This window comes from Phallusia mammillata, chromosome 6 (genome assembly GCF_965637545.1).
Source record: "Phallusia mammillata chromosome 6, kaPhaMamm4.hap1.1, whole genome shotgun sequence".
Taxonomy (NCBI): Eukaryota; Metazoa; Chordata; class Ascidiacea; order Phlebobranchia; family Ascidiidae; genus Phallusia; species Phallusia mammillata.
In genome coordinates, this window is record NC_137257.1 from 4,895,746 (window position 1) to 4,917,404 (window position 21,659).

Genomic DNA, 21,659 nt, shown 5'->3' on the forward strand with positions numbered 1-21,659 from the left:
TGAGGCAATTTTTTTTTGGGGGGGGGGGCGCGAAAGGGTTAAAGTAATTTTATAAGCTTACTTGGCGTCAGTTTGTGCCACTGGAAAAGTTTAAATCAAAGTAGAATTGAGAATTGTCTGTCTCCATTGCTAAACAATAGCCTTTATTGCATGATAACTAACAAAAATGCAATTGTTCACGCACAATTGTGATGTTTTTTTGTCTTGTTTGTGATGTCACAAGCTGTCTTTGGATCATTATTAAGCGCAATTTTGCATAACTAGCTAAAATCCTGTAATCAGCTTTCGTTTTTCTGAAATACACGTTCAGGACCGCGAGCCCTCGCAACAATGGCAAAGGGACCGTTTAAAAAAAATTCTGAAAAAGTTTGAGAAGCACTGATGTAAACGCTTGTTAGTGACTGCTGCTTTTTGCAAAATCAATGAGTCATGGTTGCCTAAAGCAAAAAAGCGGCCCGTGCCCCTCTAGAAATGTGTTTGCTTATATTAATATCAGTATTTGCGTGAAAAAATGGTTTCAATTATACAGATACATGTTTTTTTTCTGCCTTTACAATCGTTGGTATTCGCCGCAGAATTAACTTCCTACGCCAATACATGGAAGCATATCAACTTGTTTCAACTTCTGTAGGTTTAACAAAGATTGCACTAAGGTAGTTGACAATGGCTCGTACGGCTTTGGTATTAAATTGACCGAAATTATCTCCAATTGTTTGAAATGTTGACAAACCTTAGCTAAGCACCGAGAAAGATTGACATTACTACGCTTAATTCAAAAGATTTTACAACGTAGGAAACACTACATTTGGCACCACGGCGTCATCTTTTAATGACGTAATAATTGAAAAAGCTTTTTTCAAAAAATGTGGTAATTTAAACAGGGGTCTTTAGGGGCTGACAATCTTAATATTTTAAAACCACTGCTCTAAAGAGATAAGAACAAGAACCGAACGATCGAAATGTATCGAGCATATTAGAAGTCAACCTGTAAACTTTATGTGGCACCATTTCCAGTGTCATCTAAATAAAGTTGTGGGCTCGTAGATTCCGTTACAAAAGGAAACGTAGGTTTTGTCGTATCTGACTGATTTTAGAAGCATATACAACCGTGTAACGTATCTTGTTTTGCAAACCTTTATCAGTTTAGTTTTCAAATGCAAGATAATTGCACAAACATGCATTGCCTTTTTTCCGGCGATGTTATTTGAACAGGTGCATTTAACACAAGGTAGTTTGCAAGTCAGTGGTTGTGATTGAAATAGTGTCGCAGGTCAAAGTTGAAACGGCATAGTTCGCATGAATGAGCGTTTTATGCTTTCTGCAATGAAGTAATGTTGTAAAATAATACTGCTTCTTGTTATTGTATTTTCTCGTGTAATGTTTAGTCTGGGCTTTGGCACAAGCACTTACATTGTGTATTTGTGTTACAAAGGCCAATGTTATGTATCGGACTTCCCGCTATCGTTTATATCAACAACAAAATCCGATGTTTCTCTGTGGAAACCGTGTTAGCTGTGCTGTATACGCCTACTTGCAGTTTTGTGTTACAAAGTTCATGTAGCAGTTATTATTTATGCAAAAAGAATGAACGAAAATAGGTATGGCAGATTGGTCAAGTTAATGTAAGTAGCCAGAAATGCACGTATTTTGATCAGAAGCGCTTTACTAACAAGAAATTTGGCAACGGTTTTTAATCACTAAGCAGTGCATCTTTAATGTAGACGTTTAAACAGTCGCTTTTTGTCACTAAGGGTACAATTAGCCAATTCAAATTATAAAAGCTTCGTGTAGCAGAGTTTTTGCAACCGTGGGTACGTTTTTCCCTCTTTCTGTGCAACTCATAAGCTTTCAGCAGTAAGAACTTTTATTGTAAAGGCACGTCATAGTACCGTAGGCTGTACAGCATATACAGGGGCGGTTGTGTACAGGATTTCCATGTTAATTCCCACGCCATATTCTAAACGACTCGCTGTACATTTCTCTAGTAGCTTAAAACATAGGAAATGCATTTTGGGCTTTGGTTGCCGCTGTACTGCGCGCTGGTGCGCGTCGTGATTGCTACGGCAACGCTGAGAGTAACTGATGAAGAGCTGGTAAATGGTAAGCGACTGTTTCGATTTTTTTTGTTAAAATTTGCGTCAAAAATTGGGGAGTAACAAACATGGCGATGACTGCCGTTATCTGTGTATGTTTAACCTACGAATAAATACAAAATTAATGTTTATAACGGTTACTTAACATTAGTCCAGGGGCCTACCAGTTATTCGCTTGTGTAACAAACTAATAGTGTTGTTATACGTACTTTTTCCCAATATATATGCCAAAATAAATACTCAAACGCGTACGTCAGTTACTTACATACACCGACATACTAAACCTTTATTTCATGTCAACTTTAGCAGCCACATATCCGGTAAAAGAGAATTAATCAACGCACTGTATGTAAATTTTAGCATCACTTGTGCGGACAAATGTGGCTGTTTAGGCAGTAATTCTGACTCAAAACTAGCCCACTATGTTTCTCAAAAGAGATAGCAATTATAGTATCTCACAACAACAGTGTAGCCCAGGGGTGGGCAACCTTTTTCACTGTGGGGCCAAATCCTATTGCGATGATTAGATCACGGGCCGCACCTTTATAAAAAAAACAAGGTGATTTAACTTCGTTGCATACCAAAAATGCCTTGCCACAAGTAAAATTCGCATTTAATTTTAGCAGCCTATTGTTAGGTCGCAGAAAAATAGCACCGGGCGCACCAATCTGCTCAAAAAAATATAATAATTTGGACTCAATTGCCATTGCATTTGAAATTCAAGTGACTCTGCGGGCGGCACAACTTTAATCGAACGGCCGCATGTGGCCCACGGGCCGCAGGTTGCCCACCCCTGGTGTAGCCTGTTGATAATTAGAGTCTTGAATTAACTAACGATACTAAACGAGCGGATAAACGCCTCTATCTAAAACAACAGTTAAATGACATGAATATTGTTATCATTAGTGCAGTACGCCTACCATCAAATTAGAGGTTTACAACCGGGTAAATATAAATTTAAAAGGCCCTGGCGCTATCAACATACTGTTTAGGTCATTGCAAAGAACTAACTACAGACTTTTTGTGGTGTTGGTTGTCGAGCAAAACATGAATCATTGTACACCAGGACAACTAATTACAATTGTAGGCGTTACGCCAAATCAAGCTATCCAAGCATTAACACAAATGGAAAAGCATATAGGATAGTAAAACTTACCCTGCGGTGGGATTTGAACATACGACTGTAGCCCATCCCGGGCGTATTGTGGTTTACATATGAGTGTACCGTGATCGATGGTCTGCAGTCCCTGCACGAAAGCTTGAGGGCTGATCCCAGTAGGGAAATAAAAACATGGAATAAACAAAAGCTTTCGAAGGGCATAGACGAGACACACAGATTAAAAATCGTTGTGTTGAAGTGATATTTGGTCTGCACAAACCACCGATCGTTATTCGCACTTTTAAAGCGAATTTAGTTGTTTCTGCTCATAAAAAAATGGATTACACCACGCTTACTTGCATGACGTGAAATTCATGGGCTTATGGGGTGCCAGACGTTTTTAAGAATAGGCAACTATCATTTAAAAAGTCAACTGTTTAAAAGATTCCTTTAAACGGTTGATAAGTTATTGGAAATTACTGTACGCCAGCCCCATTGAAGGCGTTATATCAAATCAGCCGGTCAGCAAGCATTGCCGTGTGGCGTAGGCTAGAAAAATCTAGCCTGCGGTGGGATTCGAATTACGACAGGTGTCTTTTCGGAACTCGCGCTCTATACCAACTGAGCTACGCAGGCTCAGTGGAGAAACCTGCCGAAAGTTGAATCACAAACACCGTTGCCTGCCCCGTATACTGCACATGTCAGCTTCGTAGCATAGGATCGCCAGATTGACCAATATTAGTTAAGATAGACATCAATTTATAACTGGGATCAGCCCGCATGCGTCTATGCCAGGGGTGCACAACCTGCGGCCGTACGGCCGCATGCGGCCGAATAGACGATTTTGTGCGGCCGTGAACATGTTTATTAAAATATATGCACTGGCGGCCGTGACGTAAAAACCTCTTTTGCTAAATATTTTGACTTGCAAACTGCATTAAATAGATTTGGTAAGACTGTAAAGAATATTACCAGCCTAGTAACCCTGTGGATCACACTTTATAGACGCCTATTGTGTGCAAACAATGCAAATAAACAGTCACCTCTTGCGTCATAATATAGATTATGACGTCATAAATAGCTCAGAGTGGTCGTCAGACTGTTTAGCTCAATCTGTTGATCAAGTTTTCAATTATCCGGGCTTTCTGAACGCCATTAAATGGTTTATGTATGTGGGACAAGCCCTATTTTCACAAATTAAAAACAAAAACAAGCAGGTAAATGGCGGCCGTTGGTGAAATAAGAATCTGCGATGCGGCCGTCTTAGCAAAAAGGTTGTGCACCCCTGGTCTATGCAGACCAGCGATCACCGTACACTTATACACAATATATATATAAATCACAGTACGCCAGACCCATTGAAGCCTACGCCTTGCCACATGTGGATGCTTGTTGACTGGCTGGTTCGGTATAACGCCTTCAATTAGGCCTTTGTAATCTTCACAAAAATATATTAAATTATTGAAATAACCACCAATGTGTCTAGGTATCATGCAGAACGAAAAGATCATGCCCTACATGAGGTTTGATCAAGCTGGACCCGTCGAACCAGATATGACGATGATACCGATGAGTGACGCAACAACCAAGGCGCTCCGTACCGCCACCTTGCGTGTGGTGAAAAACAAAAAGTGTGGCAAAGGTCAGGTGCTTTGCAGCATAAAATGTGATCAAGCGAAATTGATAGACACTGGCAGCGGTTGTTGCAAATGCACATGTAAGATTGGTTACAAATTGAGCACTGATTGGAAAACCTGCATAAAGGGTGAGTACTTCTCAGTCCGTTTTATTATTGAGAATTTTAATGTTTTAGTTGAAGTATGTTGATTTGATTTGAGTTTATTTAAAAGCACATATAGCGTCACAACGGCAGTGGCACTGAACAATCACTAAGCCAGAAATAGCTGCGCAACGTTGAAACGTAATGTATACTTCAGGGTTTTTAAACTTCAATTTAAAATAGCCAAGTAAAGACTTATGAAGCTACTTAAAGGCTGCATGAAATAAACTTTTGTTACGCAGTATATTATTTCAAAAAAAGTTAAACAATACAGAAATCTAACAACAAGAAACATGTACCTTTGATGGCTACATCCGCTTTGAGCAAGTGAAATGATCTCATAAATAATATGTAGCTTATAAACAACATACTAATAAAAAATTTAGTACTTAATTTGGCAAGTTTTCCTATGATAATGCTGTTCCCCTTTATATGAAATAAAACCATTCGTTTCTCTTTTTTAGCCACTTGGGGGAGTTGGTCTTCTTGGAGCACTTGTATTAAGTCAGCATGGGGCGGATTGCAGACGAGAGGAAGGATTTGTAAAGCAAACAATGTCACTGCATTGAGCAGATGTAAAGGAGCCGGGAGTCAAGACAGAACTTGCACAAGTGTTACAAAATGTAAAATGTGTTCAATTTTTACACTTGGTGTTCGAAATAGTATTCGCTATTCGTATAGACTGCCCCGAAGTTTCGGTTGGCCGAAACATTTCGGCCGAATACGACGTTTTTCGATGTTTCGGTTTCGGCCCGAACTTTTTTTGAAAATTCGGCCGAAACCGAACTTTTTGATTGCACGGAATTAATGCCTAAACTATCATTTTCTCCAGTACGAAACGTCATAAATTAGCTAATTGTTGTGTTTATAAAATATGAGCCACATTGTCTACAAAATATTACAAGTCTAGTAAAGCTTTCCGCATTGTGAAGTGATTTTGGTTTGTCAAAATTGAGTTTAATCGCATCAACGACACAAGGTTCAGTTGGAAACATTCTTATAAACGGGTTTTTTAGGTTCGGCCTGATATTTGGTTTCGGCCCGAACCTTTTTAGGCGGGTTCGGTGCATCACTAGTATAGACTGTTATCGGATTGCTACACGGGGAGACTTGTTTTTTCTGGTCTAGATTTGGTTCGGGTTCGGACTGGGTTTCGGGCTTGTACCTTCGGGTTTGGGCCGGGTTTGGGGACCCCGAATTTCGGGCTGGTTTTAGGAGGTTTGAAGTAAAATTCCGTTTGTTTGTAATTGTGTCCATTGCTAGTGTGGAACTGCTTTAGAATGACAATGTCATAAAAAGGCTGTGTAGGTTTTAAAACAAAAGGTTTCGAAACAATTGCATATTTAAATAGCCTTTTATTTTACATATTTCTTTCAGGTATAATCATAATACAACTGTATCAGCCTTCATTTAGGTAAAAATTCTTGGTTTTACAGCTTTCCGTATTCGTAAAAACGTTCGAAAGCTGACAGATGAAGAAATGCACGATTTAATTCAAGCTTACACCAAGTTTAAAGCAGACAATTCCTCTGATGGCTTCTTGGTAAAAATGGGTTTAGATTACAAGCTTCTAGCTCTGCTATAAAAGCTCAGTTATGTAAAATAGGAATCTAACAACTGCTATAAACATTTAAACTGGCCTTTCCTGATTCGAAAAACAATTCTAAACTTGATTCTTTTGTAATAACACGACTTAAAGAAATCCGTGTTTTTCAGTACATTGTAAGGTGGCATGGCTGGCCTTTCGAATGTCCGTGGTACAAACACATTGAGGGGCACAGCAATGGTCACTGCAGTTGGCACGCTCATCCGATGTTCCTGGCCTGGCACCGTTTAATTATTATCCAACTCGAAATGGGTAAGCAATTGACACACAAAATGATTTGACCCTATAACCTTCAAAATTGTTGCCCTTCTCACTAATTTGTAAACTTATTCAAATAGAATCGACGAATAAGTGGCCAATGAACACAAAAGTAAAATACAAATAATTCATGCTCTAAGTTGGCCATGATTTTTCAAACTAAACCAGTGGTTCTCAACTGGTGTGTCCATGGATCATTGATGGTCCATGATGACTTTTTAAATGGTGCGTAGCATGTTAATTGTATTTGGCGATAAACTAGATATAGTTTCATATTTTGTTGAACATTCAGCACGAAAAAAGCTTGTCCAAATTATTAGCCATTTATTGTTAGCTCTCTCGTTTGTAATCAATCCTCAAAATTCTGTTTTGAAGGAATATATTTCAAGCTAATATGCTTGCTTGCTTTATTTTTACTTAACAAGACCCAAGTGCACGATTTCGGTAATTAAACTGGTGCTTCATGGCCTGAAACTAGTTCGGAAATACTGTGTTGGTAGAGCTACTAACACAGCACACACGATTTAGCTAACCCTAATAGCCCTAACCTTTTTTTCACGGAGTTGGAACCCAGGACACTCCCGGGGACGAATCCCGATCAGGCTTTTTGTGTCTGTATATGGGTCAGTTACGCAAACTACATTTAAAAAATTTGAGTGCGTCACCTACCGGAATTTAGCAAACTTGCGTGCCTAAACATTTACCACTAAGCGGCGTACAGGTTACATTGTTGTCTTACAGTAGCCTACTTTTTGACTACATAGGGTCAAAGATTACACTATTTTGTAGGTATAATGTTGCGGAGTAACCATATTTAATAACCACTAACTATTTTTAACAGGGATGAACAAATACTTGATAAACAAGACGCTTGGAATGCCTTACTGGGATTGGACTGAGATTGGTTGGACGCGTTTACCATATTTGGTTCGCGACTATGAGATTTTTGATCCAATCCTTAACAAATACGTTGTGAATCCATTCCATGGAACTTATATGCCGCTGCACCCCAAAGTGCTTAATCAGACGTGGTAAGTTATACGGATCAATTACTTTCGCCGCTTGATTGACATGAGCTAACTTCGTTAGATGAAAGAAAACGTAGCGACACAATGGCACTAAAACAAAAACCAAATCGGAAATAGCTGCGCAACGTTGAAATGTTATAGAGCGCAAAAGCGTGGCTGCCCAATCGATGGATAAAGGCTAAACGCGCAGCTACACCGTATTATAAAGCACATACATGACTACAGCTCACAATAAAGTGAATTTGGCGGATTGTGGGTAAACACGACTGGGAAGAAGACGTTAGGGAACTTAGAGAGGAGAAACCATAGTTGTGAGACTTGGCACATTTTTACCAAGTTTCAGGCTTTGTTTAACAAAAATAAGGTTTGTGGTTTAGGGTTTGTACTTATGGGCTCAGACCCGCTCACAAGCCTCAATTACGGAACACATGTATAAACACCACATTGTCCCTTATATAAGCCATAGCCGGAAAAACTCGTTTAGGAAACACAGTGTTGCTCTGGATCCCAAGTTTACAAAACTGTCTTATGGCCTTTAGGAAAATCTTTTTGCGTTTTTTTCCCATCCAATTGTAAACCTTTGATTTTTCAGTCACACTTGTAGGTATCCTAACTTGGCGGGTTTGTCCTACAACAAGTTGCTGTTTCGGAGTGTGATAAGAGCAATGAACATGTACAACTATGCAACCTACAATTCGATGCAAGAAAGTCCGCATGACCAGGTAAACAAATTGGATTAAACAGGCACTCAATGATAACAAGTGTCGCAAAGAGCACAATTATTCAAATTAACACTGAGAATGGAAATAGGAACGAAAGTAAGATAAGGAACTAAGTATATACGTTGAGTTTATTGTTATTTTAATTATAAAACCTTCAATCCTAGTAGCCCTAACCGTCGGTAGAGCAGCTACTAACGTTGTTTGTGCTCTTTGCGCCGCCTTTAGAAATTTAGCTTAACGTGCGGCTGTTTGAATTATGGTGCAATTGCTCTTTGTGCCACATATCGGTATTTTGCTGACTTTATCTGATATGAGTTGTTATGTAGTAGCATCCCCCTTAATGATAATGGCTTACAGACAGCCAAGTATTACAGCGCAACTTTTAGCTGAGAGAACGTAAATATTGTCATTCGTTAAATTAATCTACAACACAACAGTTGTTTCGTATTTGATCAAACCACATATTTCTAATAAACAAGAGTTACTTATTTCCAGATCCACAATTGTATGTGTACCGGTGAAAGCATGTACAGAACATACATCTGTTCTTATAGTATGCTTACCATCACCTATTCAGCGTTCGACCCTATATTTGGACTTCACCACAGTCAGATTGACAGGTTGCTCGCCTTGTACAAAGCTATTCACGACGCTGTGGGCAACCAAGATTGGACAAAATCCAGCTTTATCGGATCCTACGTAGCGGTTAGTTTATCGTTTAACGATTTTATATTTATTACATGCTGGAGCATGGCAGGGCAACTCAATTACAAGTTTAAAATTGCTTAAGGGCGAACCACCTTCTGCCGATTGAGTAGCCCCGACCTAACGGATTTTGGCAACATTGGATGTACACGCTATTGTCACACACCAGTTTGGGCCCAACTTAGATTTTCATGTTTCTTGACATGTACATTAGCACCTTAAGTGCACTTAGAAGCCCTGTGAGCAACATTAGACGTGCACGCTGTGGTCACAACCTTATAGTTTAAGCGCAGCACATATATATTTATGTCTGTTGTCATGTACATCCGTTGTTTAAGTACCAATGGAAGCAACGTTAAAGGTACATGCTTTGGTCATACCCCAGCTTGGGTGCAGCAGGTAAGGTTATTACGTGTCCGGACATACTAATACGCTCCTTGATAACACTTGGGGCTACTGTGAGCTATATTAGATGTGAATGCCGCGGCCACAAACCAGTTTATGCGCAGCATAGATTTTAATGTGTCTTTACATACATACAAGCTCCTTGAGTACACTTAGGACCACTGTGAGCAACATTTGATGCGATGCTGTGACCAAGCACAAGTTTTAGTCAACATAGCTATTCATGTCTGGACAAACACAAGCCCACTGGGTTTACTAATAACCACTGTGAACAACGTTAGTCCACTCTGAGGCAACACACATATTAACCAACATAGATTTATATTTGTCTTGGGCTAAATACAACCTCATTAAGTGCACTAAGATAAATGCATCTGGATTTTCGAGTAATTGCGCAAGAGCAGCCTGTTGGGGATCATAGGTAGGAACTGTAAAGAAACGTTTTTATCTTTTCAGACCAATACTAAAATGACACCTGACATAAGCGGTTCCTTTGATTGGCCGATGTCGCCATTCTGCAACGCTACAATGAATCCGAATAAAGTCACTCTCAACTCGCAAGTTTGGACAGTGAGAAACTCATTCTACTACCAGCAGTTATTCGGCTACAAATACGATACTCTGAATCTGGCTGGTTATTCATGGAAAAGACTGGTACAAGATTTGATGGCACAGCAGAAGAGTTCGTCGTACGGGATTATGAAACCTTTTAAGTCCAATATGGATCCTAAACTTGGAACCATTACACAAAAGAACACCGACTATCCTGCCGATTGTACTGTGCCTCCTAAACATCCCAAATAAATATAAGTTATAAAAGAATTACAGACATAAAAAATACATAGTGTACCCTATAGTTAGGTAATGTGTGTTTGGATTTAGAAGATAAAATTGTCTAAAATTTGTCAATAATGCATAATGCACGCACCAAAAACTGTTTTTGCTTACTTCAATTTACACCCATGTAATGGGAATTGGACCCCAGTAAAGAACATCTGGTTAACAGGCGTGCAACAATTTAACTTTTTCTTGTATATATTTTCTTTAGTACTTAGAATTTCTGCAACGTGCAATACATTTGTTTTCATTTTTATCGCGTCGATTATGTTTTATGAACTTTGCGATTTGTCCTGTACATACCGATACCCACAGCATTGTATTTCTGTTAAAATATTTCTCGATGAATTTCATTTATTACCTGTTATTTTTCAATATAGCATATGGAATAGTTAATGCCGTTTTAACTCAACGTTATGGAATAGTTCAAATTAAACCACATTTTTCGTTAGCATGGAAGCAGTATTTATTCGTTAGCAATCAAGCATTTTGCCTTCTAGCCTATCTTGTAACAATCAAAAACAGTTAAATGACACAAGTAAGGTGGCCAATTGATAACAACCTTATTTTAGAAACTGCAGTAAACCTCGGTTAATCGGGACCGTTTGAACCAAAACATTTTCGGGATTAGGTGAAGATCTTGATAAACCGATGTCCGTTAGTTTACCATTAGAAATCAAAAGCCTTACCACAATACAAATCATTTGTACCTCAAGTTTTGTGCTAATAAGGCGAAGATCTGGATTAACCAAATCCAGTTTAACCGATGTTTACTGCGCTTTTAAAAACGTAAATATAAAGTAAAGTACAAAACGGAAAAAATGAAATAATCAAACCTTACATGAAAACACGTTTGAAAGTCAATACGAACACAAACACAAATGGCTTTACTTTATTATGCTCTAAACATATGTAGTGAAATATAGTCCTAGATTTTATTCTAAACACTGCACATAGCTATTTCTACGTGATGGACTCTCGTTGGCAAAGCAGCAGTGCTTAATTTCGGTCCTGGAATTCTTGCAATTTGTCGGGACGGTTTGTGTATATGAATCCACGTGCCATATGCTTAGCTATACACAGCCAACACTTTTTGATGTGAGTTTCTGTCGACGTGGAAAATTTAGGTTGGGTTTTAGCTGTTGGTAGTGAGGTGATTTACTCTGTGTTTAATCTATTAAAAGTTGAAAGCTTAAATCAATGGTTCCCAATCAGGGAGGAATTTTAAAACTTTAGGGGTGGAATTTAGTTTGAATTTTACATGTGGTTTGTAAATGGGCACTTAAGCTCTGGTAATATAACTTGTAAAGGTGATAAAAGACCAAATTGTAAATGATCTTTGTAAGATTTAGCATCTACTATGTATTATATTAGGGAGGCATACAAATGTTTTGAATTATTAAGGGTGGAATTCGTCGAAAAACGTTGGGAATCAATGGTGTAAATCAGGGGTTCTTAACCAGGGGTGCACGCACCCCCAGGGGGTGCGAGAACTGTTCCTAGGGGGTGCGGGGATGCTGAATCATTAAGGTTGGTTAGGTCTATTCTATTTAAGCAATTACAGAAGGGGGAGCGAAAATTGGTTGGTGATTTGAAAGGGGGTGCGAAGATTGGTTGGTGATTTGAAAGGGGTGCAGCAAGGAAAAAAGGTTAAGAACCACTGGTGTAAATAATAGGTCAATAAAACACGTTTAAAGATTAAAAGTTGGTATTTTTACAGCCTGGTTACAAACGTTTTAAATAGATAAAGCTGCTTTTTAAACTTGCTTTATGCGTGCACGTACACATTGGTATAACAGTAACTCTAAAATTCCCGGTTTTTGGAATGTTAATTTAGCGGCGCGAATTGAAGCTAATACGAAATGATTGTATTTCTGTGGGAGTGTTAGGCAGCTGACAATCAATAACTCGGGAAAGGAAGCGATAGATCAGCTGTCAGTTGCTTTCCGAAAGACGCCACAATGAAATTTTATGAGAAAACTTTGATCAAGTGGAACTGTTGCGTGTCAATGAGTTACAGCGATTTACAAATTCGGGCTATTCTGTGAATGTTTTAGGGGCTGTTTCATTAAGTTACTATTTATCTTTCTCTGTTGAGTGATATATTATGGTTTAATCTCTCTATATTCAGTTTAGTTGTACTCTTTTTACTTTTAGGTATAAGCAGTTTATCTATTAGTTTATCTGTCGAAATACGTTATCTTAAAAAAAGTATTTTTGTCAGTATTAGTCAAGCAGAGGTGTAAACGGGCCCTAAATTGAGGCCTTTAACCGAAATTTTTCAAAGCCGAAATTTGTTGCAATAAAGAATGAGACCCGAAAGTTAAATTCAACAAGATGAAATTACAACTTATATATGTATAATGTAAAGTCAGGCCCGAATCACGCCTGTTTTATTCAAAAATAATACCGAACCTGGCTGAAAAGCCCGGTTAGGCTTACAAGCCTGCTGTCACACAGTGATTTAAATTAAATTTGGCGCAAAAAGAAATAAGACCAGAGTTTTAAGTGCTACAGTGTCGTTGCATGATGATTTGTGCTTAAATTTTCAGCGTTATATGGTAACAGTGTAAAATTTTAGCTTCAGAATCGTTGGGAACTGCCTTTAATAAATTCTGCCTATATTCAATAAATTTCACGTATGCGAACTTAAAAAACAACTTTTCTTTGCTATAAAGCTTTACAAAAACAATTTAAGAAATATGCCTTGAACTGTAACAAATTACTTCTTTGTTTGGGAAAAATTTTTGCAATGAATTACATCCCGCCGTGAAATGCCAATGTCTAGTGCACATGTATTATGCAACAGTTGCCAAATGGGATCAAGGAAACAAGCGTGATCTAAAATAGTGAAATCTATAGACATATAACGTTGCAAGGTGGTAGTTTATAACTTACGACTTGGCAAAACTGCGGAGAGCCTGGAAAATTGACGGTCTCTAAAATCATGACAAGATTTGTTTACGAAAGAATACATTTATCAAACATATGTTGTTTTTGGTTAAGAGTTTTTATTTTGCAAATAGCCTGAAAAGTCATCAAATTTGTTACATTGGTGAATGGGTAAGGTATTAGTCTGGAAAGGTAACCAAAGTGAACTCAAATTCATAACAGGAATCAGAAATAAGGCTTTTATCTCGTTAATCGAAGTGTATATATTCCTATTGTTTTCTTGCAGTTGGAAAGGAACAGGTAGGAAATGAAAAATCTGTTGGGCGCCGTCGCGTGCGTCTTGGTTGCCTTGACGACCGCTCTGGTCACGGAAGAGGAACTAATGGAAGGTAAGCTATTTACTTTTAGTCCGGAAACCAAACAAGTGTTTCCAAAAACATATTTTAAAACTATATCTGCCATTTGTGCTTGCGTTGTTTTGGGTTATAACGTCTTAACGTTAATGCAAAACTATTTTCCGACTTGCAAATTGCAATTACGTTCTTAAATGATTTCATTCATGTTTTCGGCGGAATTAGGTATTTTTTCATACAATACTATCTCCTTGACATATTGATGCGTTTAAATAGCAATCGAATTGCAAATGGAAACAAATACAGGAAAGGCAAATTATCGTTAGTTTCCTATTATGTGATTGAACTCAAATTAGGTTCGATCCTAATAAAATATTAACAAAATCGACGCCATCTGTGTCTTGCGACAAAATCCGCTCATCAACCGAAGACCAATTTAGCTGAGTCAAGTGCAAAGGTTATGAGTTATGACACGTCAATAACTTGACCTGAGGGTTGATGACGTTTTAATACAACTCAAAGTTTATGGTACTATGGTCAAATAGTTTAGTCCTTAATTTTTCCCATTTAGGACAACGTATTTTTTTTGCTTTAGCATTATGTAGTGGGTTTATTCGTTTTAACCCTGTAATGCTTGACCTATTTAATTGGCATTATCTTTGCCTAACAGCATGCGAATCGCGCTAATTGATTAAAAAAGCGTTGCGCTGCGTTCCTTGCCCAAGGCTTCTTTCGGAAAACGTCCCATGCCTTATCATCCTGTCTAGTATTTTTGTGATATTCGTAGCCAAATGTGTTTACAGTAGATAGTATACTATAATAAGTTATACCTATGAGCAACTTAAGTTGATTTTGTGCTGCGCCGCTTTGTAAGGCTTTAGATAAGCAATCTCGGATGTCAGTTGTATGGCTATGGATTTTGAGGTTAACAGTAGCATAAACGGCCAATGTCTTGTCACAAACATGGCTGATTAGACCTTAGTTCAAAACAGTGTCCACTGTCCGCAACTTTCATGGCAAAGTACAGGTGAGTTCTACAAAAGCACAAGCACGCACTGTGAAAAATACTCCATCGTGAAGCGATAGCGGTAGAGACATTTGCGTTGAATTTTTGAACTCAAGGGTAGATAACCAACGGAAATAAACTTGATCTTTTTAAACACAGTTGTGTCTCATTGACTAAATAACTAATCAAAGTATTAAATTGTTCCACATATATTTAGTTTTATTGCTGTACAGTGCATGTTTTTTACTTATCCATGTTTTCAGGCCTAAAGCAAAGCAAAGAAGTCATGTTCTACCAAAACTTCGACGAAGTTCAATCAGAACCGGACGTGACGTTGATACCGATGAGTGACGCAACAACCAAGGGTCTCCTTACCGCCGCCTTGCGGGCGTCTGAAAACAAGAAATGTCCGACGGGAAATGTGTTCTGCACCGCCAAATGTGCGCACGGAAAAATGTTAGATACTGGTACTGGTTGCTGCAAGTGCACCTGCAAGAAAGGATACAGTATTGGAGACGACAACAAAAGCTGCAATAAAGGTAGAATTTTATTTTTTGAATTTCTATATTATTTTACAAATTTCCATATTTTTTAAATTGGTTATAAGTGCTTCAGTATTTTTTGTGCGTTGCGCGATTTCGGTTTAAAAAGGTTGGTTAATATACAGGCGTAGGCAGTGATGGAATTCTAATTTGTTGTCAGCTGGTTCTATCACAAAAAGTCTTATTTTTCTGCCGGTTCTGTGCAAAAAAAGTTGACAGTATCCATTGACAGTAACCAGTAATGCTAACCGGTTCGCTGATCTCATAAAATTTCGTGAGACGGTTCTACAGAACCGATGCGAACCGGCTGAATCCCACCACTGGGCGTAGGCAGCCTTTCGGGTTATGAAATTGTTCTAGCCTGTGCCATACTGTATATAAAAACACCTTGGCACTTCCATTAAGTATACGGCTTGATTTGGTACAACGCTTCTAATAGGCCTTGTCATAACATTACTTAGCTGACAAATTCAGCTCACTCAAAAGAGTCTGTGTATTTGTTATTGCAAAACAGGCTTTGCCATAATTTATATGTGAGTATGCATGATGGATGGTGAGCATGAACGCTTCAGAGCTGATCCCAGTTATGAATGTAAGTTTATCCTAATTTGATTTCAGCCGCTTGGGGGAGTTGGTCATCTTGGAGCACTTGTATTAAATCGTCATGGGGCGGATTGCAGACGAGAGGAAGGATTTGTAAATCAAATGGAGTTACTGTGCTGGGAAGATGCAAAGGTGTTGGAAGTGAAGGAAGAAAATGCTCAGCCGTCACAAAACGTAAGTAGCTGCGATAACGTTAATTTATAATTTTACGTGCAGGCCACATGTCCAAGACTATGTTCGAAGATTTTATCGTTGATTTGACAAACATTGTCCAGTTATTGCGTCTTAACTGAAGTCACCTTGAATTAAAGTTTGTTTGTTACAGAATGAACACTAAACACTGCTTTCGAATGGTTAATGCAAACATGCATAACAGTATCTAAAAGTGGGTATAAGCAACACACTTTGAAAACGCTCTGAGGAACTTACTATTTTTTCGCAGCTTACGTAACTCGTAAGAACGTTCGAACACTAACTGATGAAGAAATGCACGATTTAATTCAAGCTTACACCAAGTTTAAAGCGGAAAACTCGTCTGACGGCTTCCAGGTAAAAGCATATTTATGTTTCTTTCAGATTTGTTAAAAAATTTTTCGCTTTTGTATGACATGCTTAAAACCTGTTTGGAAATTGTTTTTGGTTTTAAAATCTTGTGTCTACATAGTCAGTTATAATATCGTTATGCCTACATTTTTTTCGCCTTTTTTGACATGGTTAGAGCCCGTCTAGAGTTTTTCCAAGGTTTGGCCCTGGTGTCGACATAATTGGTTCCGATATTGTTATGTTACATTGTTTCGCTTTCATTTTAAAAATTTTTCTTCGACCTTTGTATCTACAAAGTTTATTGCAATTTTGTTTACATTTTTTCCCTTTGCCACAGTATATTGTAAAGTGGCATGGATGGCCTTTCGAATGTCCTTGGTACAAAACTATCGTTGGACACGGAAACGGTCACTGCAGTTGGCACGCTCATCCATTATTCCTGGCCTGGCATCGTTTACATATTGTCCAATTGGAAATGGGTAAGTTAAATATGCGTGTATTTGCAAAGTGGATTAAAACACCAAACTGAGGATGTTATTGAAGCAATTATGGAAAATCTGTGATGTACGAAAATAATCCTTGAAATAGAAACTAATTCTTAGCCCTGCTGGAGAAACAAGTAATGTTAGTGCGGGAGACAAAAATGTTCTGATTTAGAAATTTTTCCTAAATCTAACACCATCTCTTATTTGAAACCCTTGAATATTTAGAAAAATAATAAAGTTACCAAACATGACGTCACAAAGCTGTACATTATCATAAAATGACCCCCCCCCCAAAAACAAAATTGTCAAAATACCCCGTTGGGTAATTACCCCAGGTTAACCCACTGCATTGGAGTAATAATGAAAAATCCTAAAATACTTTCAAACGCTCTATAGAACTGCAGATAATTTGGTTTATACTTCGCCGAAATTAAATTTGATAATGAAAATTTTACGCATTATGAACAATACAAACACATTGTGAACAGGAATGAACAAATTTCTGAAGGACAAGTCAATTGGTATGCCGTACTGGGATTGGACTGAACGTGGATGGACCACCTTGCCTTATTTGTTCCGAGATGCTGAGATTTTTGACTCCGTTCTTAACAAATACGTTAAGAATCCGTTTCATGGCTCAATCATGACAAACCACGTCAAAGTTATCAATGAAACTTGGTAAGGTGATAACTAGAAAAAAATACTTTTCTTACCTGTTTTGTCTAGTTAAGGATCAAGTAAAGTAAAAACAATTACGCATTATAGCATAAAGTGATTATTTTCATTATAGGGTTCCCTATGACGCGCATTGTTCATACAGAAACCGGATAATCGAATATTTTTGTCAATAGCATTGACAAAATTTTGCCAATTGGGTTTAAAAATGACGTAAACGACACTTTTTCTTTCGTTAAATTGAGAAAAACTTTGCATTTTTGTTAAACTGTTCACGAAAAGCTAAAGTGTTCTTTCACGTAAATAACTTTTAAGCGGTCTGTAAATCATTCAAAACATTTTTGTTTTGTGGCCAAAGTGTAGGGACTGGAAGAAAAATAACGCAGACGTAGTATAAAAAACTATTGAAAAGCCTGCAATACCTAACCCCGTGTTTGCCAAAAATTTTCTGTCACATAAACTATTGATTTTGTATCTAGTCGCACTTGGAGAATTCCTAATATGGACGGCCTTTTGTGGGAAAAGCTTTTGTTACGGAGTGTGATTAGAGCAATGAATATGCCCGACTATGCAACTTACGACCTAATGCAGCAGCATCCACATAATCAGGTATAATTTGCCATGTCATGTTCAAATTGAATATTAATTTATTATTGTAAGTTTGATAAACGGCTAACATTTACCTTGATTGCCTATTCTATGTTGTTGTTGTTTTTTTATCAGGGAGTAAATTTAAAACAAGTGAGTACTCCAAATCACTTTGATAAACAAAAATAGAAAAAATTAGTATCATACACTTCCGTGTAAATACAAAGTAATCAAACATACGTAAAAAATTAAATCGTGTTTTCAATTAAATCTTGTGTGAAAATTTAATCTTTGCAAAATGGATGATTTCTGTTAGGGCAGTGGTTCCCAACCAGGGCCCATGGCCCCCCAGGGGGGCCACAAGCTATGTTCCGGGGGGCCACGGGCGTAGATTCACAAGAAACACCCACTAAAAGTCGTTTTCACTTCAACTTTATTCCCGAATTTAATCGACTATTTCACATACTATTTGTTTATAGTGAGGTTTATCACGCTCATTTACTGTATTAGACCTATTTAAGGCCAAAATTAATACCGCATTCCAACGCGAGATTGCTATCTACATATCAAGGGGGCCACAGGTCCTACATGGTAACTTGAAGGGGGCCACGAGGCCAAAAAGTTACTTTAAGGGGGCCATGGTCCACGAAAGGTTGGGAACCACTGTGTTAGGGTATTTACCAAAGGGTTATTAAAAATTCTCTCCAAAACAATCATTTAGATAACAGATTTTCAATAGAATATTTGAAAGCTATAGTGTCCAAAATCATTTGCTGTTGCTTCTAAACATGAACATAGAAAAATTTACATTACAGATTCACAATTGCCTTTGTACCGGAAAGGGTTCTTTTATCCAACACATTTGCCTGTACAGTATGCTGACCATCACCTACTCTGCGTTTGATCCGATATTCAGTCTTCACCACAGCCAGATTGACAGACTTTACTCTCTTTACAAAGCTATACATGATGAAGTCGGAGACCAAGATTGGACAGAGTCGAGTTTTATCGGATCTTACCACAAGGTAGAGTGATGTCGTTGGTACAATGCTGCTTAACAGTAACGCCGCAAATTCAAAAAGTATCCACCCCCAAAACAGTGATGAAAGTGGAATATTTTTTTAGCTGGACCATTCGGTAAATTTGGTGATGTCGTCCCAAACAGTGTGAAGTATTTTATATTACCACAAGTCCTCGGAGACTTAGCATGAGGGATTGATACAACAGTAGCGTATGCTAACAGACTGAAAAGTAACAGGCATCTACAGGATCTTATTTAAATAGAGTCTGTTTAACCTTAAAAGACTTTAGACTTCAAAGGTTTTAGTGTATCGGCCCAAATTTAAATTTTAATTGCAACAAATTAACAAAAATAAACGCAACTATAAAGGCTACGTAAGATAAAAATGCCATAATGTATGCAACCAAATATAATGAAATTATCGATCACTGTCGGAAATACTACGATCCAACAGTTTAGCTATATTTCTAGCTTAATGGTACTGTGTACATGGGAGATTTTATCCACAAATTTATTAAAAAGTTTATTACAACTGTCAACGCTTTTATTGTAACAGATGGGAACCAAAATGACTCCTGACAAAGCTGGATCATTTGATTGGCCGATGTCGCCGTTCTGCAACGCTACAATGAACCCGAACGGAGTTACGTTAAATTCACAAGTTTGGACTGTCAGAAACTCTTACTATTACGAGCAACTTTTTGGTTACAAATACGACAACTTCAATTTGGATAGGCGCTCTTGGCAAGGTCTTGTAAGAGATCTGAAAGCCAAGCATAGAAGCCCGTACTACGGAAGTGCACGTCCATTCGTATCTCACATGGCGCCTGACTTAGGGGTTATTACAGATGCTAATACTAAATATGCAGCAGGTTGCTCTTTGCCACATAAGTTAACAGGTTGATTGAAACAAAAGTTAAGATTTGAAAGTTTGTTATTAGTTTTCGTTGCCTCGTTGCCTTAAATTATTTAACGGTGTTTTGCCCTAATTTATTCAGTAACAAATGTAGCATTATTAATAATTATCCCTAATAAACATTATTTTGGAATGTCATTGAATGTTTTGCTTAACCATTGCACAGCATTTAAAAATTTATTCGGATTTTTTCTGTGTTTAGACTGTTTTATTCCAAATTTTAAATCTTATTACTTAGACGTTTTAAAGACAGTTGTACTGTTTTTGTTTAAACATTTTAATAGAATCTGAATTTTATTCTTCTGAATTTTTTTTGATTGAGGAAATGTTACATTTTTTTTTGATTTAGGCTACATAGTAAAATACATGAGGTAAGAAACAAAAGAAGCATGTTATTTGCGCAACAGCTTTAACACCTATTTCATCTTTCGCACAGTTTGTTAAATTTTGCAATAGTACAACTATCTCATCACAGTGATTATTTGTATTTATTCTGTAAATGTAAATTTTGTGTCTCATCTCTTCTTTATTGCCTTAAAGACTTTATTTACCCAAGATCAGATCTATTGCCTTATATGTTGTCTTGAATTATTTAGCTTGTATATACTGTTGCAAAACGGATCTTTAATGTAAAAGCAAATGTTTTGAAATTTATTGTAGAAAATTTTAAAATGTATTATATCCCAAACAAATTGATCTTAGTATATTTAACTTATTAGGTTGTTACAAACCTTTAATGCATGCACATAAAGAAATAAAAGAAGTTATTTGTATATTTCCTGTCACAGTCAAACGCCAGTACTGTTTTAACACATTTTAAACCATGGTTGTCACAGATCGGACACTAACTCTATAACCTAACAGGGTTTCGCATTAACACTAGATTATGAGTGAATACCAGTTACTGTATTCTGTGTACTGTTTGGGAATGTTGCGAAACACCACCACAACCAGTGCCTCAATTGTTTTGGTTCCACACATTCCGGAAACAATTCGTTTCAATCATCCGATGATTTTATCGTAAATCCCACGCCCATTGGTTTTCCCGACACTCCCAAATGGCTCCAACATTCGTGGAAGTCGTCAGACCGTAATATTTGACTTCCATATCCTAATTATATTTATAATATATACGAACCTGTTGCGCCATTTAACTACCATTGGATTGTTTTTACGAACCACAAAGTTGATAATTTACAAATACGATACACTAAGCAGTTTTTTACCTGATTGCTATAGCCGTGGTAACGTTTAGTTGTTGCAAAACCTTGTTGAAAAACAATCTCATAATCATGGAAAGCCGGTCTCATTTTAGGCTTGCTATGACACAATCATATGCTGTATATATTTTTTGTTGCTGTTTACACAAAATGTATGGAAGTTTCGGCCAAGACATTTAGAAAATTATGTGCAGAAATTTCTTTAAAATATACATATGATGTCAAAAATTCGTCTTATAATGAGTTTTTGAGATAAACCGTTGTGCACCAGTGTTTCGTCGT

The 21,659-nt window shown here is 37.5% G+C and overlaps 2 protein-coding genes across 2 annotated transcripts; both read left to right on the forward strand.

Annotated features, from left to right (window-relative positions):
- Positions 1–1,256: 1,256 nt before the first annotated feature.
- LOC145233369 (hemocyanin, beta-C chain unit G-like) lies at positions 1,257–10,931 on the forward strand. Its single transcript, XM_080098089.1, has 9 exons — positions 1,257–2,100; positions 4,679–4,957; positions 5,437–5,595; positions 6,409–6,515; positions 6,689–6,830; positions 7,678–7,867; positions 8,457–8,586; positions 9,082–9,291; positions 10,153–10,931. Exons 1-9 carry the CDS (start codon positions 2,004–2,006, stop codon positions 10,498–10,500), a joined length of 1,662 nt encoding a protein of 553 aa, XP_079954215.1. The 5' UTR covers positions 1,257–2,003; the 3' UTR covers positions 10,501–10,931.
- Positions 10,932–14,564: 3,633 nt separating this feature from the next.
- LOC145232163 (hemocyanin, beta-C chain unit G-like) lies at positions 14,565–21,653 on the forward strand. The gene is made up of 9 exons (XM_080096692.1): positions 14,565–14,805; positions 15,048–15,323; positions 15,945–16,103; positions 16,372–16,478; positions 16,810–16,951; positions 17,446–17,635; positions 18,112–18,241; positions 19,036–19,245; positions 19,798–21,653. The coding sequence occupies exons 2-9, from the start codon at positions 15,071–15,073 to the stop codon at positions 20,143–20,145; spliced, it is 1,539 nt and encodes a 512-aa protein (XP_079952818.1). The 5' UTR covers positions 14,565–14,805; positions 15,048–15,070; the 3' UTR covers positions 20,146–21,653.
- Positions 21,654–21,659: the final 6 nt, after the last annotated feature.

Excerpts from the sequence above, each read along its gene's own strand:
- LOC145233369 (XM_080098089.1), top strand. The coding sequence starts at position 2,004 with ATGCATTTTGGGCTTTGGTTGCCGCTGTACTGCGCGCTGGTGCGCGTC. Across the intron at positions 6,516-6,688 it reads ATTCCTCTGATGGCTTCTTG|TACATTGTAAGGTGGCATGG; the intron begins GTAAAAATGGGT and ends CGTGTTTTTCAG. Across the intron at positions 6,831-7,677 it reads TATTATCCAACTCGAAATGG|GGATGAACAAATACTTGATA; the intron begins GTAAGCAATTGA and ends TATTTTTAACAG.
- LOC145232163 (XM_080096692.1), top strand. The coding sequence starts at position 15,071 with ATGTTCTACCAAAACTTCGACGAAGTTCAATCAGAACCGGACGTGACG. Across the intron at positions 16,104-16,371 it reads ATGCTCAGCCGTCACAAAAC|CTTACGTAACTCGTAAGAAC; the intron begins GTAAGTAGCTGC and ends ATTTTTTCGCAG. Across the intron at positions 19,246-19,797 it reads TTATCGGATCTTACCACAAG|ATGGGAACCAAAATGACTCC; the intron begins GTAGAGTGATGT and ends TTATTGTAACAG.